General features: G+C 38.3%; 1 protein-coding gene across 3 annotated transcripts in view; it reads left to right on the top strand.

The window, feature by feature from the left end:
• The window catches only part of LOC146387443 (glutamate receptor-interacting protein 2-like), a 261,545-nt gene that overhangs the window by 80,489 nt on the left and 159,908 nt on the right, over window positions 1–21,148 (top strand). For 2 of the 3 annotated variants that reach the window (XM_084929049.1, XM_084929048.1), the window contains exon 1: window positions 13,849–14,455. The exons of the other annotated variant lie outside the window; for it this stretch is intronic. In XM_084929049.1, the coding sequence (XP_084785175.1) occupies window positions 14,299–14,455 (157 nt within the window). In that variant the 5' untranslated portion in view covers window positions 13,849–14,298. Of the gene's footprint in view, window positions 1–13,848; window positions 14,456–21,148 lie in introns of those variants that run through there. 3 annotated transcript variants of the gene reach the window in all.

The following is a 21,148-nucleotide window of genomic DNA, read 5'->3' as shown; positions in this document are numbered from 1 at the left end:
TCATGTCACTGACCAGCTCCTCCCATGTAGTTTTGGGCTGATTCCTCACCTTTCTTATCATCAGTGATACCCCATGAGGTGAGATCTTGCATGGAGCCCCAGTCCGAGGGAGACTGACAGTCGCCTTTAACCTCTTCCATTTTCTAACAATTGTTCCAACAGCTGATCTATTTTCACCAAGCTGCTTGGCAATTGCCCCGTAGCCCTTTCCAGCCTTGTGGAGGTCCACAATTTTGTCCCTGATGTATTTTGACAGCTCTGTGGTCTTGCCCATGGTAGTAGTTGGAGTCTGACTGACTGTGGGGTGGACAGGTGTCTTGAAAGAGCTCAGACAGGTGCTACTAATTTAGATAATTTAGATACTATGCCTTTTTAAAAGGCATAGTAACAGGTCTTTGAGAGCCAGAATTCCTGCTGATTGACAGGTGTTCAAATACTTATGTGCAGCAGTGCAATACAAATAAATTATTTAAAAATCATACATTGTGATTTCCTGAATTGTTTTTTAAATGCTGTATCTCACACTATCTCTCACTTATTTCTGAGTGAGAGATAGATAGCCTAGTTTACATTTGACCTCCCTGGATAAAGGTCAGGTTTGAGTATGTCCTGTCACAGCATGTCTTTATGACTCTCTGTCAAATTTTAACCAACGAGTCGTTTTATTTTGTCGTTGGTGAATAAGAGCTTATTGGACTGGCCATTAACAATACAAAGGTATACTTACATACATACACACACAGTATACTGTAGGTATACAAAACTATACACAGAACAGGACATGGACATGCCCATGAAATTGAGATGAGCTACAGATTCTAGTGAAATTGGAGGCAAGCAGAATTAATCCTGCCTCCAGGGACAATAGAAGATAGAAGAAGAAGAATCCTTTAATTGTCCCACAAGGGGAAATTTGGTTATAGCCAACTGCATCCACTAGTAACAGTAATGTAAAAGATGGATGCAAACCATAGACAGTATAAAACATTACCCACTGATTTCTAAGCTCATGTTTTGAAGCCCGGAGAGGGGCGTTTCTGCTGTCACCATCTGACTGTGAAGTGAAGGGTGAAGTCTGACCTTTAAATCACTTGCTGATTGCCAAGTGACTTGTGATTGGCAAGCCAATAGCCAGTGAGCAAGCAGAAATTAACATGACTAATCCTCATTTTTGAAACATGGCATGGTACTAAGACTTACAAAATAGATATTTTTTATTCAGTATGACACAAAATGAATGTCTATAACACCTAAGCAAAGACTCTTAGTGATCCCGTATGTGTCAGGAGTATCAGAACAGTTGAGACACATTTTTTCTAAACACCGCATCTCTGTGTCTTTTAAACCCCAAAACATGCTGCACCAAAAATTGGTCCACCCCAAGGATCGGGTCCCCCGACATAAACAGAGTAACACAGTATACGCTGTTAAGTGCCAGGAGGATTGACAGGACTTATACATCGGGGAAACCAAACAACCTCTGGCGAAGTGAATGGCACAACACAGAAGAGCCACCTCGTCAGGCCAGGACTCTGCAGTCTATTTACACCTACAGGACATGGGACATTCTTTCAATGATGAGGATTTACACATCCTGGACAGGGAAGAACGCTGGTCTACATATACCTTTGACCATCTTACAATGCTGTGATTACAGCCATTACCCAACTCTCTGTGAATGGTACTCATGGCTATAGATCAGTGGTCTTTGATCAATAATCAGTGGTTGTTGACCAATGGTCAATCAAGGAACTCACCTCACAGCCCCTTGTTCATTCAGTGGGCTGGTTTCAGTTATTGTACAAATGTATTGTTCATAAGGTTTGGGAAACCTGCAGTCAGCTGAGACTGAAGAAGTCACTTGGATCAGTGACAACACATTTCTCCCATTGAAAATGCTACATCCAGATGAACAGAATCAGCCTTTTGGGAATGCCTATAACAATGAACTCAGCAGCAATGTGTTTATAGAGGTCAAGAAAGACAGCCTTTTCTCTTTTGACTTATATAGGACTAGAAATGTTTTTTGCAACTGTATGGCGTCTTTCATATAGAATACAGGCCTTAAAGTTTCTGGCACCACATATGGTTTCCTTCATTGTTCTGCTGCAGCTTGTTGTTGTCACATCAGATTTGGATATGGGAGTTAATGTTGCCTGGGTCAGTTCCTTGGTTCTTTGTGTTCCTTGAGACATTCCTGTGCTGCTTTTGCAATATGATGGTTTAGTATGTTATAATAAATACTCTCTCTCTCTCTCATACACACATACATATATACATATATACACATGCAGCAATATGTTGCTTGTGCACTGCATGCCATTCACAAGACTGAGCTATCCATTCACTAGAATTAATCCACCCATTTGCATTTCTTGACTATATGACTCACCCTTTGGGTATTCAGTGAGTGTGTGCATGTACATGTGTGTGTGCCTGTATGTGTGCGTGTATGTGCACAAGAGTTCTCCGGTATGTGACAGGCAACTTAACATTATCTGTGCTGCACACACCACTCTGCTCATTTTGTGACCCATTTTATACTAGTTACACACTCCTGTTACCCATGACAACGCATGGCTCAAAAACGTGTCACACAAAGAGTTAATGTGTACACCTTCAGTAAAGTAAAATAAAGTGTTTTGAGAGGTATTTGCATGCTTATTTAATATGGTTTATTTAGGATGTTCCCAGTTGAGCATTGAAATATCTGTTCCTGAATGAGATGTTTGAATGAGCAAGAAAGGAAAATTTATATGTATTCACTGAAGTTTGTTAGCTTGTTTTTGAATCAAGGATAAGCTCAAAAATGTGTAAAATATTTATCTGTCTTCCAACATGTGCAGCAGAACAACAGAAACCCACAAGATCCAACATGCATACAGATGAGTCACATATAGAAGATTATTCACTAGTATTCACGGCCATGATTCACTAGTTATAAAATATGACTATTTAAGAGTGTTCTCCTACATTGCCCTCAAATTTTAAGGGTTAACTTAACCCCACTAACTGCATTTCTTTGGACTGTGGGAGGAAGCTGGAGTACCCACGCCAACACAGGGAGAACATGCAAACTCCACACAGAAAGACCCTGGCCTGATGGTGGAATTGAACTCAGGACTATCTTGGGATGAAGCAACAGTGCTAGCCACCTTGCCATCTTGCTGTCCATGTTAAGGGTATGTCTAGAAATTATGCAATAAATGCTGCAGCGAGAGAACTGACGGGGCTAGAAGGACAGACCATATTTCTCTTGTATTCGTTTATTTTCACTCGCTACCTGTTACAGAATTCAACTTGTTGTCTGTACCGTTACATTCAAGGTCTTGAATAATCAAGCCACATCATATCATAAAGATAGTACCACATTGTTCCAGGAGAGTTCTTCGCTCTCAGACTGCATGCTTGCTTGTGGTATTTCTTAAAGGAGAATGGGAGGCAGAGCTTGAGCTTTGAGCTGATTGCTGCCCCTCCCTGAGCCTTGTTCTGGCAGACTTTCCTTCCTGTTAAAAGGGAGTTTTTCCTTCCTATTGTCATCAAGTGATGCTCATAGAGAGTCATCTGATTGTTAGAATTTTCTCTTGTAGGGTCTTTGCTCTACAATATAAAGTGTGTTGAGGTGACAGTTTTGGTGATTTGATGTGATACAAAATGAAATTGAATTTAATTAAATGTAATTGACACAGTAAGCAATTGTAATCATGTCAACCTCTTTGTGTAAAAGGCTTAACTTCTTTGAATTTAATATTAGAGGGAAGCCCTATTATTGATCAGATGAAATGTAATAGGTGGCTTTGATCTACACTTTACAAGTGTTCTCAAAGTTTTGATGACTGAGTGCCAGTTTACAGAGCCAGCAGATCAGTGAGGGCCTCACACATATAATACACACATCAGACACATTTTAATATTTTGTTTTATGTGTCTGTTCAGAGAATGTCCATTTCCGGGTGGCAATTTTCGTTTTTGTACTGGTCCATAATTGGAAGGAGGAAGTAGTTCTCTTTACACCGGCTGTATTTATTAATGTTTAAAAAGTTTTGTGTGATGTGAAAAGAAGGGCAAAAGTTTAATGGAAACGTTCCCTTGGTCTCACACAATAACATAGTGTGACATAAATTGTGCATTCAATAGTGCATTATTTTCTTTACTTTGAGGCAGCAGAAAATATAACCTCCAGGCCAATGACAGCCTGAAAGTTGTTCTTTGAGAACTCTGGCTTTGGAGACTTGTTCAAGTAAAGCAACCTGCTGCCATGATTCACTAGTTATAAATATGACTGTGGCTGAAGTTTCCAGTAGAACATTGTTTTCTAAGCAGCACTTTCAAAGTTAGAAACATGACATCTGAAGAATGTGAAAGTGTCAGAAGTCAAATTGGTATTCTAAGCAAAGAGGGACTCTCAGCATCAAATTACAGCTAGAGTGAAGGTCTAAACTCAAGGTCTAAGTGGGTAGTGCATGACTCTTGAAACACTTTAAAATGCTACTTTGAGCAAGTGAAGGAGAAGGAGCACTCCATTCTTGTGATACCGTCTGGTTTGCATTTTAATGGAGCAATGTTGCAGTAGGACAGTGACTTTACTGGTACAGTTGGTTTAATGGGAATGACAATCATGTCTTTTTTATTACACCGAGTAAGAAGCTGGTTGTCTATTTAGTTATGAAAGATACCACAATGTGGCAACTGATAGCTGGATAATATATTGACAAAACAACCAATGAAAAAACCTCAGTAATATCAGTAAATAATATAGCTATACATGTTTGAAATTGCTATAAAAGTGTGGCAATAACTATGACTACTAAGGTCTCATTAAGAGGATGATAAGAATGTTATCATCAACTAGAACTTTTCTCATGAAGCACATAGCAGGATATGGTCTCCTTCAGACATGTTTGTACAGCTTTTTCATATTGCTTCAATACAGTACCAATGGGTCTCTGCATGCCATATTAAAACTGTATACGAAAATGTATTACCCCGACCTTCTCCTCATCATCTATTTTTCAACATTGTTTCTTAAAATCTGTTTTCCATCTTCTTTTTTTTAAAAAAAAATCTAATCCCTAAAAAAGAGGTTTGTCAGTCAAACTGAAAACAGGAGCAAACAGAGATTTCTGGAACATGGCCTTGTTTGTACGTTCTCAATGTTTTACAGTCTGTGTGTGTGTGCTTGTGTTTGTGAGTATGTTCATTTTCTTGTATGTTACAGAAGGAGCCAGAAGATCTTCAAAAAATTTCCAAGGAAATATTCCCCATGCTGTATGTGTTTGTGTATGCAAACCCAGAAGACTTAAATGTGCAATGGAGAGAAAGTGTTTGCACTGCAGTTCTCGATAATTTGTTCTCCTTCCCTGTTTTTCCCTCCCTCGTTCTACCTTCTTTACTTTCCTATTCCTCTTCCAACTCATTTTAAATTCCCACCATCTCTCTCTTTGACTCAGTTCCTCTCTTTGTGAAAAAATACCTGTAGTGAAATGTGTGGTCATGTGTATCTGTGACTAATCGTGATGCAGTGCAGAGGTAGACTCTTGCACAAGTCACCTCAGCTCTGACTTGACTTATCAGTGCTGCAAATGCTATAAAACAGACATGTGTAGAATTACAACTCCATGTATTTGTCAAGAGTCTCAGAAGTTTTACTTCAGTCTATACTGTAGATTTGATATAAAACAATTTATGGCGTATTCAACCAATGACTTCCTTTCTTACCAAAGACAACTGAGACAAAGGCAAAATATTTTGCTCAGAGAAAATGCACAAGTGTCACAGTGGATCAGAAAGTTTCCATGACAAATACATATACATAGATATATTAAGTTCATCACTAAGAAAATTTTGACTAACTGAGATTATTAATAAAATTTTCAATCTTAAAAAAATATATAAAAAAATTAAAAGAATATTTAAGTCTAAATCTCCACAATTTTATTACACAAACTTGCAGTTATACCCTTTCCTATTGAAGAAAAGCATACATTAAGGTCAGGCAACAACATTGGTTTCCTTCACTTGGGACAAACAAAGTCTGCCTAGCTTTGTAAATTTATGCCACCATCCAAGTACTGTTTGACAAAGAAAGAACTAGAAAGAACTCAAGCTAACAGTTCTATTCACAAAGCTAATGTCAAAATGATCACAGAAAATAAGATGTTTGACATTAATTAGTTCCACAGACTTTCCTTTTTGTATCATGCATAAATCTGCCTCGGGAAATGTCATGCACATTTGTCCAAGGTGTCAAGAAACATGTTAGCCTGTCACTCCATCTTTTAAATCCATTTGAAGTAGATTATAATTAAGCACCTTCGCTCGATCCTACTTGTTAGGCTTACAATATTGTTTGACAATGTGGCAGGAAAGCACAAGTCATGGAAAGGAGTGGGAGAGACTGATAGACAAGAGACAGTAATTTGGATACAATGAACCTTAATGAGACAAAAGTAAGCCTTCTTTATTACATGATAATATTACCTAACTACCTCTCTCTCTCTCTGTCTCTCTCTCTCTCTCTCCCTATATATATATATATATATATATATATATATATATATATATATATATATATATATATATACGTATATATATATACGTATATATATATATATATATACATACGTGTATATATATATATATATACTTCATCCCAGCTTACCAGTAGTCCCATAAATGGCACTGAGATGGCAGTTTCTCTGCCCTTCATCCTTTTCCAGCTCTTTTTGTCAAACATCCCTGGCACTACCATCCCAGCTTCTCTGCCCTCTATCCCCCCTTTCATTTTTCTGCTTCATATTTTCCTGGCATGGGGTGTCACGTTCTCTGTCCTCTGTCCCCCTTTATCTGCATTCTTCCTCTAACATTCCTGGCAGCAGGATGTGCACTACCTTTCCTTATTCCAGCTTTCACACATTTTAAACACCAACTACCAGATGCTTCCAGGATCTCTCAGTATTCCTTCTCATTGTTTTACTTTTTTTCTTCAGCAAGCTTCAGTTGCTGCTGGGCCCTCCAGCTCACAGCATTTCTCCTCCTGCTCCTATCGGCAGCACCGGGTTGCACCGAGTTGTAAATGCCACTAACTCAAACCCTTTTTCTCCATCTTTCATGGCAGCTTCCAGCAATGTACGGCCACAACTAACAGCTCAGGCCCTCATTCTCTCTGTCATCAAACCCACTCTTCAGTCAAACCCTGCTGAATTCGCTATTTTCAAAAACATTTCCAGCCTCAGCACAACCCCAGAAACAAATAATGACTAGTAAATATACACACTTGGCAAATCTTATTCTCCCCCTCCTAAGTAGCCTGTGCCACCTGGAGAGACTAACACCCAAAAAGGTGTTATCCTCAGATATACCTCAGTCTTAGGAGCTTACTCCACTGGAATTTGCTTACACTTCTTCCCTCTACATAAATGTCTTCTGCTCTTCTTTCCCCTCCTGAAGGGAAGAATCAATCATTACAGCCCAAATCACATCACAACCCAAAGGGCATACATCAGCTCTACCCACATATGCTCCAGCTGTTCCTCTAAAATTCAAATGTCTGAATCCACATTGTCTTATACTAGCATGCCCTTGCCTCTGGCACTGACATAAAGGGTAGATTAGTTATGGACCAATGGGCCACACTATTTGTAACAACATCATTGATTTTGGGTGTAACATGTCTGTGTCACTGCCTCCACACCTGCTCCTTCTGTGACAATGGATTCCTGCCCTGCTTACGGATGTATTTATTTAATTTATTTTTCTTTGTTTTAAAGGTGTTTCAGAAGGCTACCACTCAGGGATTGTCAAATAGCCATCAGTATTATTTACACCCATATACTGTTGACATGCTATCTGATATCCTCATGTTGGTGATGTTCCTGAATCAACGTATTAATGTTTATCCAGGACTAACATTGCATCTGACCAGTCACATTGTTATGATGTCATAACTTTGTGAGTCGGGGAAAACCCGCTGATGTCCATTCAAGAAAAAAGTAGCAAAAAGGGAGAGTCAGGGTTAGAGTTACGGTTTCGAGTGTGGTGTGTTTCCACCTTACAAAACTATGCCATCTCTACAATGTCATTGGTCACTTGCAGTGTTGATTCTGGACCAACATTAGTTTTATTGATCCAGGAACAACACCAACACGACGATATCTGATTAAGCTACTGTTGACAGTCCGCTTGAGAGAATTTAAGGAGAGGTTTATGATTGGCTTCTTTGTCCATTTTACACATCAGAAAAAAACACATCAACATATATCAGCCCCACATGGAGGCCATATCCCCAGCGTCAATTACTTAATTCTCGCTGATTCTCAGCCAAAGCTGAAAACATTCACGGCAGTCATAATGCAGTTGGTGACTCCTTATCTCATCTCTCTCTCTCTCAGAGACAAAGACATTACCATCAAAAAAAGAACAATTACATCACACTGACTACTGTGGTTACTTGAATTAGTGTAAGTGTATTAAGCAATAAGCATTACACTAAACTTACTGTAACTTAATAGATATTTAAGCTATCTTATACATTATGGTATTAGTGGGAAAGTTGTTTGCTCCATTGGTACTGAAAATACTTTATTTCTCAGGATTAACTAAAATTTACTCCTCAGCATATTTATGAGTGTGGAATCCTTTTTAATTTCACTTCATTTGAGCTGTGCCTCAGTTACTTCTGCTTAGCTGCCTAAACATGAAGAAACTGCTGGCTATTAGTTGTCCTAATTTATCTCTGTATACCCCCAAATGCTTGCATATGAGATATCTGAGTTGCTACAATTGTTTGAAGTTACTTTTTCTGACCTAATTCAACTCTTGGAGGACTGACTCTTGCATTTTTTGAGTGTCTTTATGTTGTGAGACAAGTAGGCAAGACCAATTGGCATTGTTCTCACCTGGCCAAATAGCCTGTCAGTGTTTAATCATCCAGTCAGTCAATCCACCTTCCAAGGAAAAGACTGAAAAAGTTTTAGTGAATTTAGAGCAGAGTTGAACTAGAAAATGGGTCATGAGCTTTTTTCTGGTTTGCCAACATGACACAAGGCTGTTTTGATGACTTGTTCCCTGGGTGTCACACCCAAGTGCTCTGCACCAAATGCAAAGTGAATATGCAATTGAAAATATGAAATGTTCAGAATCACAGTTAATCAGGTGTCCCATCAGAAATCATTACACTTGTGAATATTTTTTTTTTCAAGTTTTTTAAGTTACAGATGCTATGAATTCCTAATACATAAAAAAGTGACTGCACTAGTTAGAACAAAAGCTTTACATTATCCTCAAAATGTGAGCTGACTTTTTCAGAGATGAGTCAAAGAGATGTGTCTGAACACTCTGTAACCGTCAAACATCATCTCCAGGGATTTGGCTGAATTTTTGGTGAGCCTGAAATCAGATTTTCTCTTTATTTTTTGTGTTGCACATTTTGTGTTGCTTTCTTTTCTTTCTTTCTTTTTTTTTTTTTTATTAGTGTACGCATCATTATTATTATTCATGAATGTGATCATAGAACTATACTGGTAATTGCAAGTTTTTTTTATTATTAATACCACCAGCTAGTATCTGTACACCATTAGGTATTTGTGTACATTGTGTAGATAAAGTGTACATTATGGGCTGTATGACCATGTATATGTATGTATGTGCAAAGTGTAAGTCACTGCAAGCTGAAGTGATTAATTCACACCCCCACATGATGAGATAGTTTCATAACCAGTTCATGTGGAGTACCAATGATGGTACATTACCACACCCACACAACCACACAACCTCTCGCACACACACATACTCACAAACTATATATGCTTCGTTATGAAACTTCAAACACTCTCCTAGCACAAGAAAAGCATCCCTTTAAACCACTCTCAGCAAATTCACAAGACAAAGTTTGTATAGCCTGTGAGTGTTTGTATGTGAGCGCTGAGGATGTCTTTTTGTGGTCCTCTCCTCCTCTTGTGAGGACCAACTGAAAGAGATGAGCAAGAAAATCCATTATACCTGCATTGTTCTGTCAATTTAGTTACTGACATTTCATATGGTATGTCGTTTTAAAGGTCACAGACTTTGATAAGTTTCTGCATGAAAAATCAGTTAAATCATAATTATTTTTTTATTCGTTAGCCCTTTATTTAAAGTGCAGAGAGAATTTTTTTAATTTACTAATCTAAAATAATTTGGATGGGTGTAGAACTTAAGAATCTTTGTATGAAATGAACCTACTGCAATCCAATGAAGATGCTGTACCCGAGGTTAAACTGTATGTTAATATTTTCCAGTGACAAACAGCTTGATTTGACTCATTAAAATCAGTGGGATTTGGCAGGTGGTGGAACCCTATGATCCAGCATGGTGTTGCAGCCTGGAAAAATGACTCACCTCCAAAAATGGTTTTGTACTATGAGCTCTGATGGTCTTGTTTTCTTTATGGATCAGCTAAGAGATCAGCTGGTCTGTGCTGCTGCTGTGCTTCTGAGATTTTCTGCACTTTGGGGATTTAGCTATCTGCATTCTACAATATATCTGTAGCTCTTACATTGGTTTTTGAAGTTTAAGTGAATTAAATCATTCAGCGGGTTACTTATGAAGGAAAGTGCTCAACACAAAGCTGGAAAATGTCTGGAGTTCAGTGGACAGGTATGGTCAATATGGTCAGTTGTGTTAAAAAAATAAACAAATAAGTAATGCACAGCTACTGTTGATATAATTGATTAAAACTGTAGGCATCTGAATGATATTTAAAATGATTTTAAATGCATTGTGCAGTACTGTTTCACATTTAATGTTTAATGTTTACTGCCAATGAAACATATTATTCTCAAAAAGAAGAAACACAACAAAACAATGAATAACACGTGAAATGCCCCACTGACATCCAAAGTGCTTCATTTCCACCTTAATTTTCTCCTAATGTACTGCAGTAGTCAAAATGAAGCAACTTTTAGGTCCTGGAACCTGGTGAGAAAGCCAAATACTGAACTGAGGCTATTTCTGTCTCCTGTAGAGTCTATAATACTTTAAAAGTTGTTAATGTGAGCTCTGAAGTCAGTCCTTTCACTGCACAGAATGGCTGCCAGTCTGCAAATGACCTCCTTTTTCAGACTGCTGGATTTCAGCTTTCCTTCAGTTTATTTTAAGAACTTAAAACATATTAAAGCTGTTTTTTTTGATAGGAGACTGGACTTCAAGGAAGAGCTGACTGATACCAGCTGAAGTCAATAAAATGAACCATAGCTAAGACTAACCATACAGTAAATTTATTCTCAACATTCAGTGATTTAATGTTTTCATCTATCCTATTCAGATTACATGTCACATAATGAGATAATCTGAATATAAATTTAATCGAAATAACAACATTGTTTATCAAAATGTGTATGTATTTTCATAGATCACACTGGGGATTGTTATCATCTTTACCACCTGTTTCTATAGCGTTACTGTGATATGAGCAAAATGTTGACTAGATCATCACTGGTGATGAGAACTAGTTGCCGTATGGAGAGCAGTAAATGGTCTATTCTGAGACTTGAAATAATAAACTCAGCACTTAGACAAGGGTTAAAGGCTTAGTCACATCCAAGTCTTGTCTCAAAGCTCATCATATATCATCCTCTCTGACACAGTTGTAACACTGTATATGACAATAGGTCAATAGTGCTTAGCATTTTAGGTATCTATCCTTAATTATGAGGCTCATGTCTAAGATCAATAAGTAAGAGTTGTAATCACTCAGCTGCTTTCCTGGGTATTCAGCTGCTAGTCTACATCTCTTCCATTTCCCCATGCTGTCAAACTCAATGTTTAGGTCATTGCTCTACTCCAGTCATTTTCTTGCCTGCCTTGTTTGACCCAATTAGTCTTGGTTTTGCATGCTTTAAATCTGAGTGCTTCTGTCATTCTGCCTTTCAGAATCTCTTTTCTGATTTTGCTGAGTCAATCGCATGCTGGCACTCTACCGACCATTCAAAGGGTACCTTTGGTACCTACATAGCCTGGTTACAGGAGTTTTTACAGAAACACCGTTAATATCCGGTCATACCTAGGAACCGCTTCAGTTCCCGCCTGGTGGTTGGAGTCGGATAGTTTAGGATTGCAGCAATTTTTGCCTCCACCGGGCGGACCTGTCCAAAACCAACCTGCTTACATAGGTACGTGACTGTTGCCTTGTCAAACTTGCATTTAGCGAGATTGAGGCCTCATCACCCCATCCGAGCCTCCATCTTCATCTTCATGCTAATTCATATCACTGCTGGGATTCTGTTCTGCTATGATTGGTCATCGGAGTATAATCATTAAATAGCTTAACTGAATTCTCTATCTCAATAAATCATCTTCAATTCTTCCAAATGATCCTTACCTAATGAGTTTGTTCACACACTGTCACTCTGTTTACACCACAGAAACATCCTATTATAGAGAGTTTGTGGTACAATCCTCTTAAAGGGCTGTAAAATAAAATATTCCTTTAAGAGGGTTTTACAGTTTACACTATCTCTTGCAGGTCTTGTCTACAGTTTAATCCCCTAGTTTCAAATATGAGATTGGGATTCCCCAGGAAGTTATGGAATTAATCTAGCAGGTCAACAGATGACTACAGTTGACATAGGATAACAGAAAAAAATATGGCTTCTTATAAACTACCAGTTACTCTATCAATAACCTCCTGATTGATTTTCTTCAATTAACTGTAAAACTCCACCGATGAAAGTGTACTCTGAAGTGGTGCTCTTGCAGAAGCAGCTGGTTTGTGACATTCAGAACCCTGAATAATCTTCACTGAGTGACTTTTTAATTTCCTGGAAACAATCAATTTCATCAGGTGTCACATTTTTCAAAGAGTGTAAACTTTACTGCAGGATCAAACCGCATGTACAGATGGTCTTGAGCTTGTGATCAAAAAGCATGTCTAAAACCCCTGGAGTGAGTTTTCATTAAAGCTACGTGGAGTTCACTCTCTGACTTCTGCAATATGTCTCTCTGTGTGTGAGTGAGTGACTCCAAGGCTGAATGTGTATAGTATAGGTTATATACTTTTTTGTGTGTGGCCATGAGTAATTTTGTGTATTCAGCAGCTAAGCAGAAGCGTCCACAATGTTTTCCTGCCTAATAAAACAATTGTACCAGAGTGTGCATACTGTATGTGTGTTTGACCTCTTCTCCAGTGGAGATAATGAGCTTATTATGGAAGGACACGAAACAGAGATTAAAGAGTAGATGAGAAGAGGCAGAGGGACGGAGGGACAGAAGGGGAAAAAAGAAGTGGCTGGGTGATGACAGAGAGAAAGACAAGAATAGTAAGAGACACTAAGAGGGTCAGATTAGATGTAGGTGTTTAGAGAGGGAAATGAGAGGAAAAAGTGTTGTCAAGGAGGCTGGTGGAGTGGGAGGTATGGATGGATAGGAGGATATGAAAGACAGAATCAAAGATGGAGGTACAGATAACACCATACAGGGATAAACCAAAAAAGGAAGGATGGGGTAAATGTATAAGAGAGAAGGAAGGAAATCATGCGGCAGAGACATCGTTTGATTGAAGAAGTTACCAATAATTCCTGTGTTTGTGTGTGTGATTGTGTACGTGCTTACTGACAGAATGAAAAAGTGGGTGCGAGAGAAAGAGAGAGAGAGAGAGAGAGCAAGCGAGAGAGAGACATAAAACTGCAGAAAGACAAACAACTAGCACCATGCTGGGTCTTTTTCATGTTGCTTTTTTCCCCCTTTTGGGAAAAGATAGGCAAAGCAAAGCACCAGCTGAGAGTTTTGGAGGTTGGATGTGGGGGTGGTGCGGTAGGGAGGTGGGCTGGGGTGGAGATAGATGGAGAGTGAGTGTATAAGAAAGCAGGGTGGGGGTGCAGCCTCTCCCTTTCTCCCTCTACTCTCTTTTCCCTCAGTGTCTCACTTCTCTCGCCGTTTCGTGCAGATTTACCGTGAGCTGAACAAGGGGGAAGAAAGAGCAGGAAAAAGGAAGAGAAGGGCAAGAAAGACGAGGAAAACAGGATGGCTGAGGTGTTTCTGAAACTAAACCTGGGTAATTAGGTGCTACGCTGAAAAGGGAGAAAAAAAATTGAGGTTGGTAGAAGAGGGCAGAAGAAGAGGAGGTTATTTCAGAAAAGCAAAGGAGTAACAGTGTTGTAGAGAGGCAAGGGAGGGGAGAAAGAAGAAACTAGTACATAGAGTGCTGAAACTTATAAGCATTCCGGATAAACAGTTACAAAGAAGTTAAAAGAAAAAAGAAGCAAAAACATAGACGAGGGAAGATTGCATCCGGAGCTGACAGGTGAAACTCGGCTATCCAGGATGGACAAAGTAGAGCGAGTGATGAAGATGGTGAAGAGGATGTCACCAAGGAAGAAGAGGAGGGAAGGAGGGGGAGGAAGGGCAGGAGGACCAGGAGAGCTGGAGAGCCCAGATACCCTGTGTGATGAACTCTGTCGTTTCAGCCTCTGCATTAGCGGTGAGAAGCTGCATCTCAAAGTTGTGTGTGTATATGTGTGTGTGTGTGTGTGTGAGTGCGCGCATACGCACAAAGTTTGATGTTGTTGAAGAGTGATGTGAGTGATATAATGCTAGTGTGTTTCACAGAAATGTCTGCATTGTTTCTCTCTGTACTAGTGGCTTTGTTTACAAGGTATGGGTTGGCTGCCTCTCTTATTAGATAACGGCAGAGCATATTTGTGAGCTCTCTGGCTGGCATGTCAGAATATATATAATATCAAGTGTTTCCTCGATGCAGCTGCTGTGGCTGGCAGATTGCAACACTGATGTGAAACATAGTGATTTGCAGACATCAGTGTGTGTATCTGTGTGTTGGTCTGAAGTGTTTGGTAAAGGAGAGATGTTTTCATTTCTGAGTAAAAAATGAAAAGCAGCGTCTGTACTAGAAGGAAAAAAATGGTCAGATTACCTTAATTGGTTTCTGCACTCGTCTGAATAATGACTGTAACAGTGTATTTTAGTGATGCAGAGGTTAAAACTCTGATAGCAACATGTTAACAAAAAAGAAAAGAACGTTTTCTGACTGTGTTTTCTTGTTTTGTTGGACTTGGTTGTAATACTACATTTAGTCATGGTAAGCAAAAACCATTTCAGCAGTAAAAGGATATGTTTTAAAGGCAAACAATTTCCCTTTCACAAGTTTGACCTGTGCATTGCATTTGAACAGTAAACTTGTTTCTGTATCCGCGGTTGGAAACCCTTTCTTCTAATATAGTGTTGGATCAGTAGTTCCTCTATAACTGAAAGGAAGTGCTGAAACGTTTGAGTTATTTTTCTTCTCCAGAGATGTTGGACTCTTGGACTTGGGGCGACCGTGGTTCAGGGGGTTGGGAAGCATATCTGTAACCGGAAGGTCGCCGGTTCGATCCCCGGGCTCTCTGTCCTGGTCGTTGTGTCTTTGGGCAAGACACTTTACCCTACCGCCTACTGGTGTTGGCCAGAGGGGCCGATGGCGCGATATGGCAGCCTCGCTTCTGTCAGTCTGCCCCAGGGCAGCTGTGGCTACAACCGTAGCTTGCCTTCACCAGTGTGTGAATGCGAGAGTGAATGAATAGTGGCATTGTAAAGCGCTTTGGGTGCCTTGAAAAGCGCTATATAAATCCAATCCATTATTATTATTATTATTACTCTGCGTCTTGTTTTTGTGACTCTGTTTTCCAGTGTTGTCTGCTACTCCATTCAGTTAATGAGTTACTGCTACTGTTTAATTAGCTCTGAGCTGGCTAGTGGTGATGCTACAGCTTGTTGTCTACCTCATGTTCTTCAAAGACTTTGTAGAGAGTTTCACAGAGGGTTCTCTTTTTAATGCAATTTTGGGATGTGTTTTTTTCTTGCTTTGATTGTAAACAAACATTAACAAGAGGGAAAATGAGTGCGGTAGGCAAAAGTCAATATAGAGAAAAAGCCTAAGCGGTTTAAGATGTGTGAGAGAGGAAAATATGAGTGTGCATATTTTCTTCTTGAGCCTCACATATCCCTTCTCAAAACAATCTGTCTAATCACTCAGCAGATACTACAGCAGCCTGACTTCAAACGCCATCAAACGACCAGCAGAGAACCAAACATTACACTGCAGGCTGAGAAAGGTCACTTTCAAAACAAGAGAGAACTCGGGAATATCAAGGCAAACATCCCCCTCTGTTCTAGTGCAGTAGATTATGTTTTCTTCTTCTTTCAGACAGCATACTCCATTTGCTGAATACTTTCATCACATCTTACAGCAACAGGAGAACAATGAAATGTTTAGTATGCCTAGTATGAATTGCAACCAAGTGGGTCTGATCAAGGGATTGCTTCACCAATAATAATGATGTATAACAGAAATTTCCGTCCTCCAACGAGAAATTGGTATGTGCCCTTTTTTGCATTTAAATTCCCTTGTGTGCTTTCAATCCCACTGAGTGTTCTTCAATCCCTGTTGTACCCGTCCTCAGCCAGCAAACCAAAAAATTGTCCAGCTGTTTATTACTGCTTGTAAACCACACTGGCTGGTTGCCAACCACTAAAAAAATACCCTGATAAAATGCGAACAAAAAGATTGGTTAAAAGGTCCATTAAAGCTTTACACACAATCTGTTCAAATAAGCTCAATAAGCTGGTCTATATCGTGACTCAAAGATAGATAGACAAATAGATAGATACTTGGGATATATACAAAATATAAATAGTACAGTCTACAATAAACAACAAACATTTAACAAAGTTAAAGTGCCACAGGAATTATACTGGGAGAAAATGTATGTATACAACAGTAATAGAAAAACAACAAAGAAAAGAAAAAAAAACTAAGCAAAAATAAGACTGATAAATAAGAGAGTAGTGCAAATTGCATTAATAAATGATATATACACTATTAATCTAAGAAGAAACAGCATCATGAAGGTATATTAGAAAAATACGTGTAAATATGCCTGACGTGTGTTCAACTGTCACAGAACGAGTAGCTATTATACTGATTTATAGAGTAAAGCAGCAAAAGACATAAATGTGATACAAAGCTGTTCCTATCAACCTTTTAAATTTGAGGTAAACTTGCTGTTGTTGATATTTAAAAAGGGATCTTTAACAAAATACAGGTTGTTACACAGTTTTCAAATACATTTGAAGTCAAGTATTTAGAAAGAAAATAATCCAACTTATGTTAGTTAGGGTTAAGCACATGGATAAATATATAGTTAGGCATAACATGGGAGTTTGGATTCTGTAGATATGATCATGAAAATTAACCTTAAGAATCTTCAACTATTAGTATGTATTTTGTGGGATTTTGCTTTTTAAAAAAAGTAAATAAAGCATAATCAAAGTCTTTGTTTCAGAACCAGAACAGTTTGCTAAAACTAGATCTTACTGGGATATTTAAAAGAATCAGATGTGCTAAATTGAAATAGTGTGAAACTGTAATCCATCCTCCCACCTACTTTTATTCTAAAACTCTTTCAGAATTGGTTCGTGCATGTGTGTGTTCTGGAACCTAAATATACTCCCGAGCTGCTGAGCCTCTGTATTATTTTCATGCGAGGACATTTTCATCTCTAATCTGCATATTATAATTGTGCCTGATGCAGTGAAATTATCAGTTCCACAGTGAAACTCTCGCCGAACTCCTGCAGCTGTGGACATATATACTGCAAACTAGATGTGTTACTGCGGTGGGAAATTGCCATTAGCTTGCAGACATATCCCACTCGAACTCAAACCAATCATCTATCAAACCATCAGGTTTGCTGGATATATAGATAAAAGAATCCTCCTGCACATTTCGGAGCGCAGGCATGTTCGCACACTACAAGAACACATTTTAGCGTGACTCTGTGACCATTTCAATTTGCTAAAAAGAGACTGAAGGAGCATAAAATGTCCCTGCATTAACAAAATCCCAAAGTCAGACTACAGTGGAGTATTATATCCCTCTACACAACAAATACTTTTCTTTTTTTCAAAAAGCCATCTCAGAGCTGGTTGGACTAAGTAGTATACAAACCATATCTTGCTTTATTGTTTCTTTGTAAAGCATGTTATTACCTCTAGAGTACTACTGTGATCAAGTTGTTTGGGGATAAAAAAGTAAGCAAAGTACTTTGGTAAAATTTGTTAGGCTTGGTGAAAACACAATACTTTTACAATGGCCAGAAAATTGTGAAATCAACTGAATTCAGTCCAATACATGAATAAATCAACTCATTATATTTATACTGTACATTAGGATTTGAAAACAGTTTGGAAGTGCACATCAGTGTAACCAGTGTTAAGAAAGCTGTTGCTGATTTCTAGCGTGGGGTCTACTTTTTTGTATGTGTAGAAGGTAGAGCTGTTACATGTCAAAGTGTCCTTGGGATTTCTGAAGCCAAAATTGCCTTCGAGGCATGCATCACTGGGAAGCTTTAAGTGCGTAGAATAAATCTCTCTATAATTTTGTGTGACTGTGAATTTTAATTATATTGTGAAGTGCTGGATTTGTAATGTAAAATATATACTACAAAAGCATTTTATCCATTCCAGTTTAACTTAAACTGTGAAGGTTTTTGACAAAGAAAAAAAAAGTCACTTTTAGGCTATTTTACTAGATAAATTAATGCTGTCCTGCATTAAGAGTCAAGTTGGGAGCAAACAACTGTCACTTTAGAAGGCCCCTTTTCATTCTTACCATCATATTTCTGTTACAAAATAATGAATCTGGCAGGTGAATGTGGGGATAAAGTTGTGATCAGATATTGGATCCCTAGGTCATTTACAATTACTCATGTGACTGAAAGGCCTGTTAACTAGAGGCAAAATAAGACTGAATGCATATCAAAAGGAATGCAGATGGAGAGGAAAATCAGTCTGTTTAACCTCCTAAGACCCGAAATCTTCCATGGCATGCATTTTTAATTTCTCTTTGATATTTGGGCATATTGGGACCTGATGAATGTAAAAACAAAGAATTACCAGATTTTTCTTTTACCTGATTTTTGTTTCTAAGAAAAATGAGGGCCACATATGAGGATATTTGTTTAAAATTTCGATAGAACAGTAGCAGTATAATGTCCTCATAAGTGGATATCAGGCCCTTGTAGACCAAAATTTTGTATTTTGGTCTAAATAACCCAAAATGTGATGTCCATATACGTGGACGCCAGATCCTAGGAGGTTAAAGCTGATCTCAAAAGAAGAACAGGTTAAATAGCATGAAGAATGGGCTACGTTAGCCTTTAAAGAGAGGGGTTATAATCTAATGTCCCTGTACAGAAATAACAGATCACAGCAAACACAGGATTTATCTAACAGTGCAGTTGATGATACCTGACATAAAAACCTTCTCCTATATAAAATCATACTGATAACATTGCACCACCTTAGTCAAACAGAAATACATTTCCAATCTACTTTCTATGATGACATATGAACCCTGCTTCCGGGTCCAAACTACTCTGCGTTTATTAAGGCTGTTGCCTTTTTAACGTGTTTTAATGCTTTGTATCTTGCTCTGTTTAATCTGAACAAGCCCCTAAAAACAGTCAGTGATTGCTGTCTTGTGATATTTGATCGGGTCAGAAAAGAATCACTCTGAGGCTAACAAACATTTGAAATGGCTACATGAAGCTAAAAATCAGAGATTGCAATGCATAACATGCAGCAGTATATTAATGATCGTGGATGTGGATAGATAATCTCAGTTGTTCTGCTGACTAAAGTTTGGTCCATTTACAGAATCTTTGTCATGCGATTGCATTTGTCTCTAATTATCAGGAACCCTCATGTTAACTTTTATCGAGGGGAAAAAGGTTAGCGTTCATCCTCCAGCTTCACTGTGCTCATGTTTTCATATTATCCTAACCATAGCACTGTAGCTATCCACCACGTAGCACACCATTATATGCCAGCTAGCCCAACTTTCGTAATCTTACAAACATCGCTGCTTTTTAGTTTTCTGTCTTCATTTATGTCTGAAGTGATAGCAGAGCTGTATCTTTATTTTGTATTTTTCAGAAATGCCTCAGTCAGGACATGGTGTCAACAGCTAATGACATTTTATTATAAAGTAGAACTTTAAAAAAAAAAGCTAGAGCTGTTTTAAGTATGTGTAAAATGTGATTTGGCTTTTGTAGGAGTCTATATTTAAACATCCTAATTATTTTTTACATAGTACAGAAATCTCTTTTTAAACCAACAGTAAGGAATTATAATGTTTCTATGTTGTTTTATCAGTGCTTACATGGGGCATTTTTGGTGTTAAAAATAAATGACTGATATGACTTTGTTCATATTTTATTTCTTTTAGAACTCATTTCTTTCACAGTCAGTTTAAGGACCTGTTTGATATAAACAAAACTAAAATAGCTGGACTAAAATATATTTTTGAAATGTATTGATTTTTCTATGGTGCTACTATTGTAATTTCTGTTGTAATTATTATGCTAGCTTTGGTATTTGTTAATGAAATAACAGACATGTGAAAAGAAAGTTTTCATAGGACTCTATGTAGTCCTGTAAAAACTAACTGCACTCTTACTCTTTCCCTTACCCTTACTGAGGGTAAGTAGCAGAAAAGTGCTGCTAGTCAAATACACTGGATTAACTGATCATTAGCCAATTCAACAATGTCTATAAAAGCAGAAGTTTGTGCTGTTTGCTTCTTTGTATTGCTTCCTCAGAATTCAGGTGAACAATGACAAACTTCAAAGAAATGGAGGTTGAGGCATATTTACCACTAGGTCAGACCATGCAATGCTCAGAGAAACTGCAAAAAACCCAAAGTCAGATTCCAAAGGCTTCAGTTAGCATGATAAGAGTTCATGACAATAAAATTAGACTAATAGGACTAAAACATGCATGGCTTATTTGGAAGGGCTGCCAAAAGAAAGTCTCCTCTCACTAAAAAGACAGCATATAATGGCTTATGTTTGTAAAGTGGCTTCTGAACAAACCATAAGACATCTAGAACAATGTCCTTTGGATAGATGTGGAGATCTCTGGCAATAGTGCACAGTGCCACGTTTAAAAAAACCAATCACAGCACATCAGCATCAATATTTCATGCTAATTGTCGAGCACTGTGATGTGGGGGTGAGGAATTGAACTTGTTTTACAGTCATTTAGACTTTGGAGTCATTGACCTGAGCATGGACTCCTCTGTATAACAATGATTCAAATCTGAGCCCATATGTCTGGC

Source organism: Perissodus microlepis, chromosome 5 (genome assembly GCF_051167445.1).
Source record: "Perissodus microlepis isolate ML-2025 ecotype Zambia chromosome 5, ASM5116744v1, whole genome shotgun sequence".
NCBI lineage: Eukaryota > Metazoa > Chordata > Actinopteri > Cichliformes > Cichlidae > Perissodus > Perissodus microlepis.
This window is presented reverse-complemented; position numbering and strand designations above follow the sequence as displayed.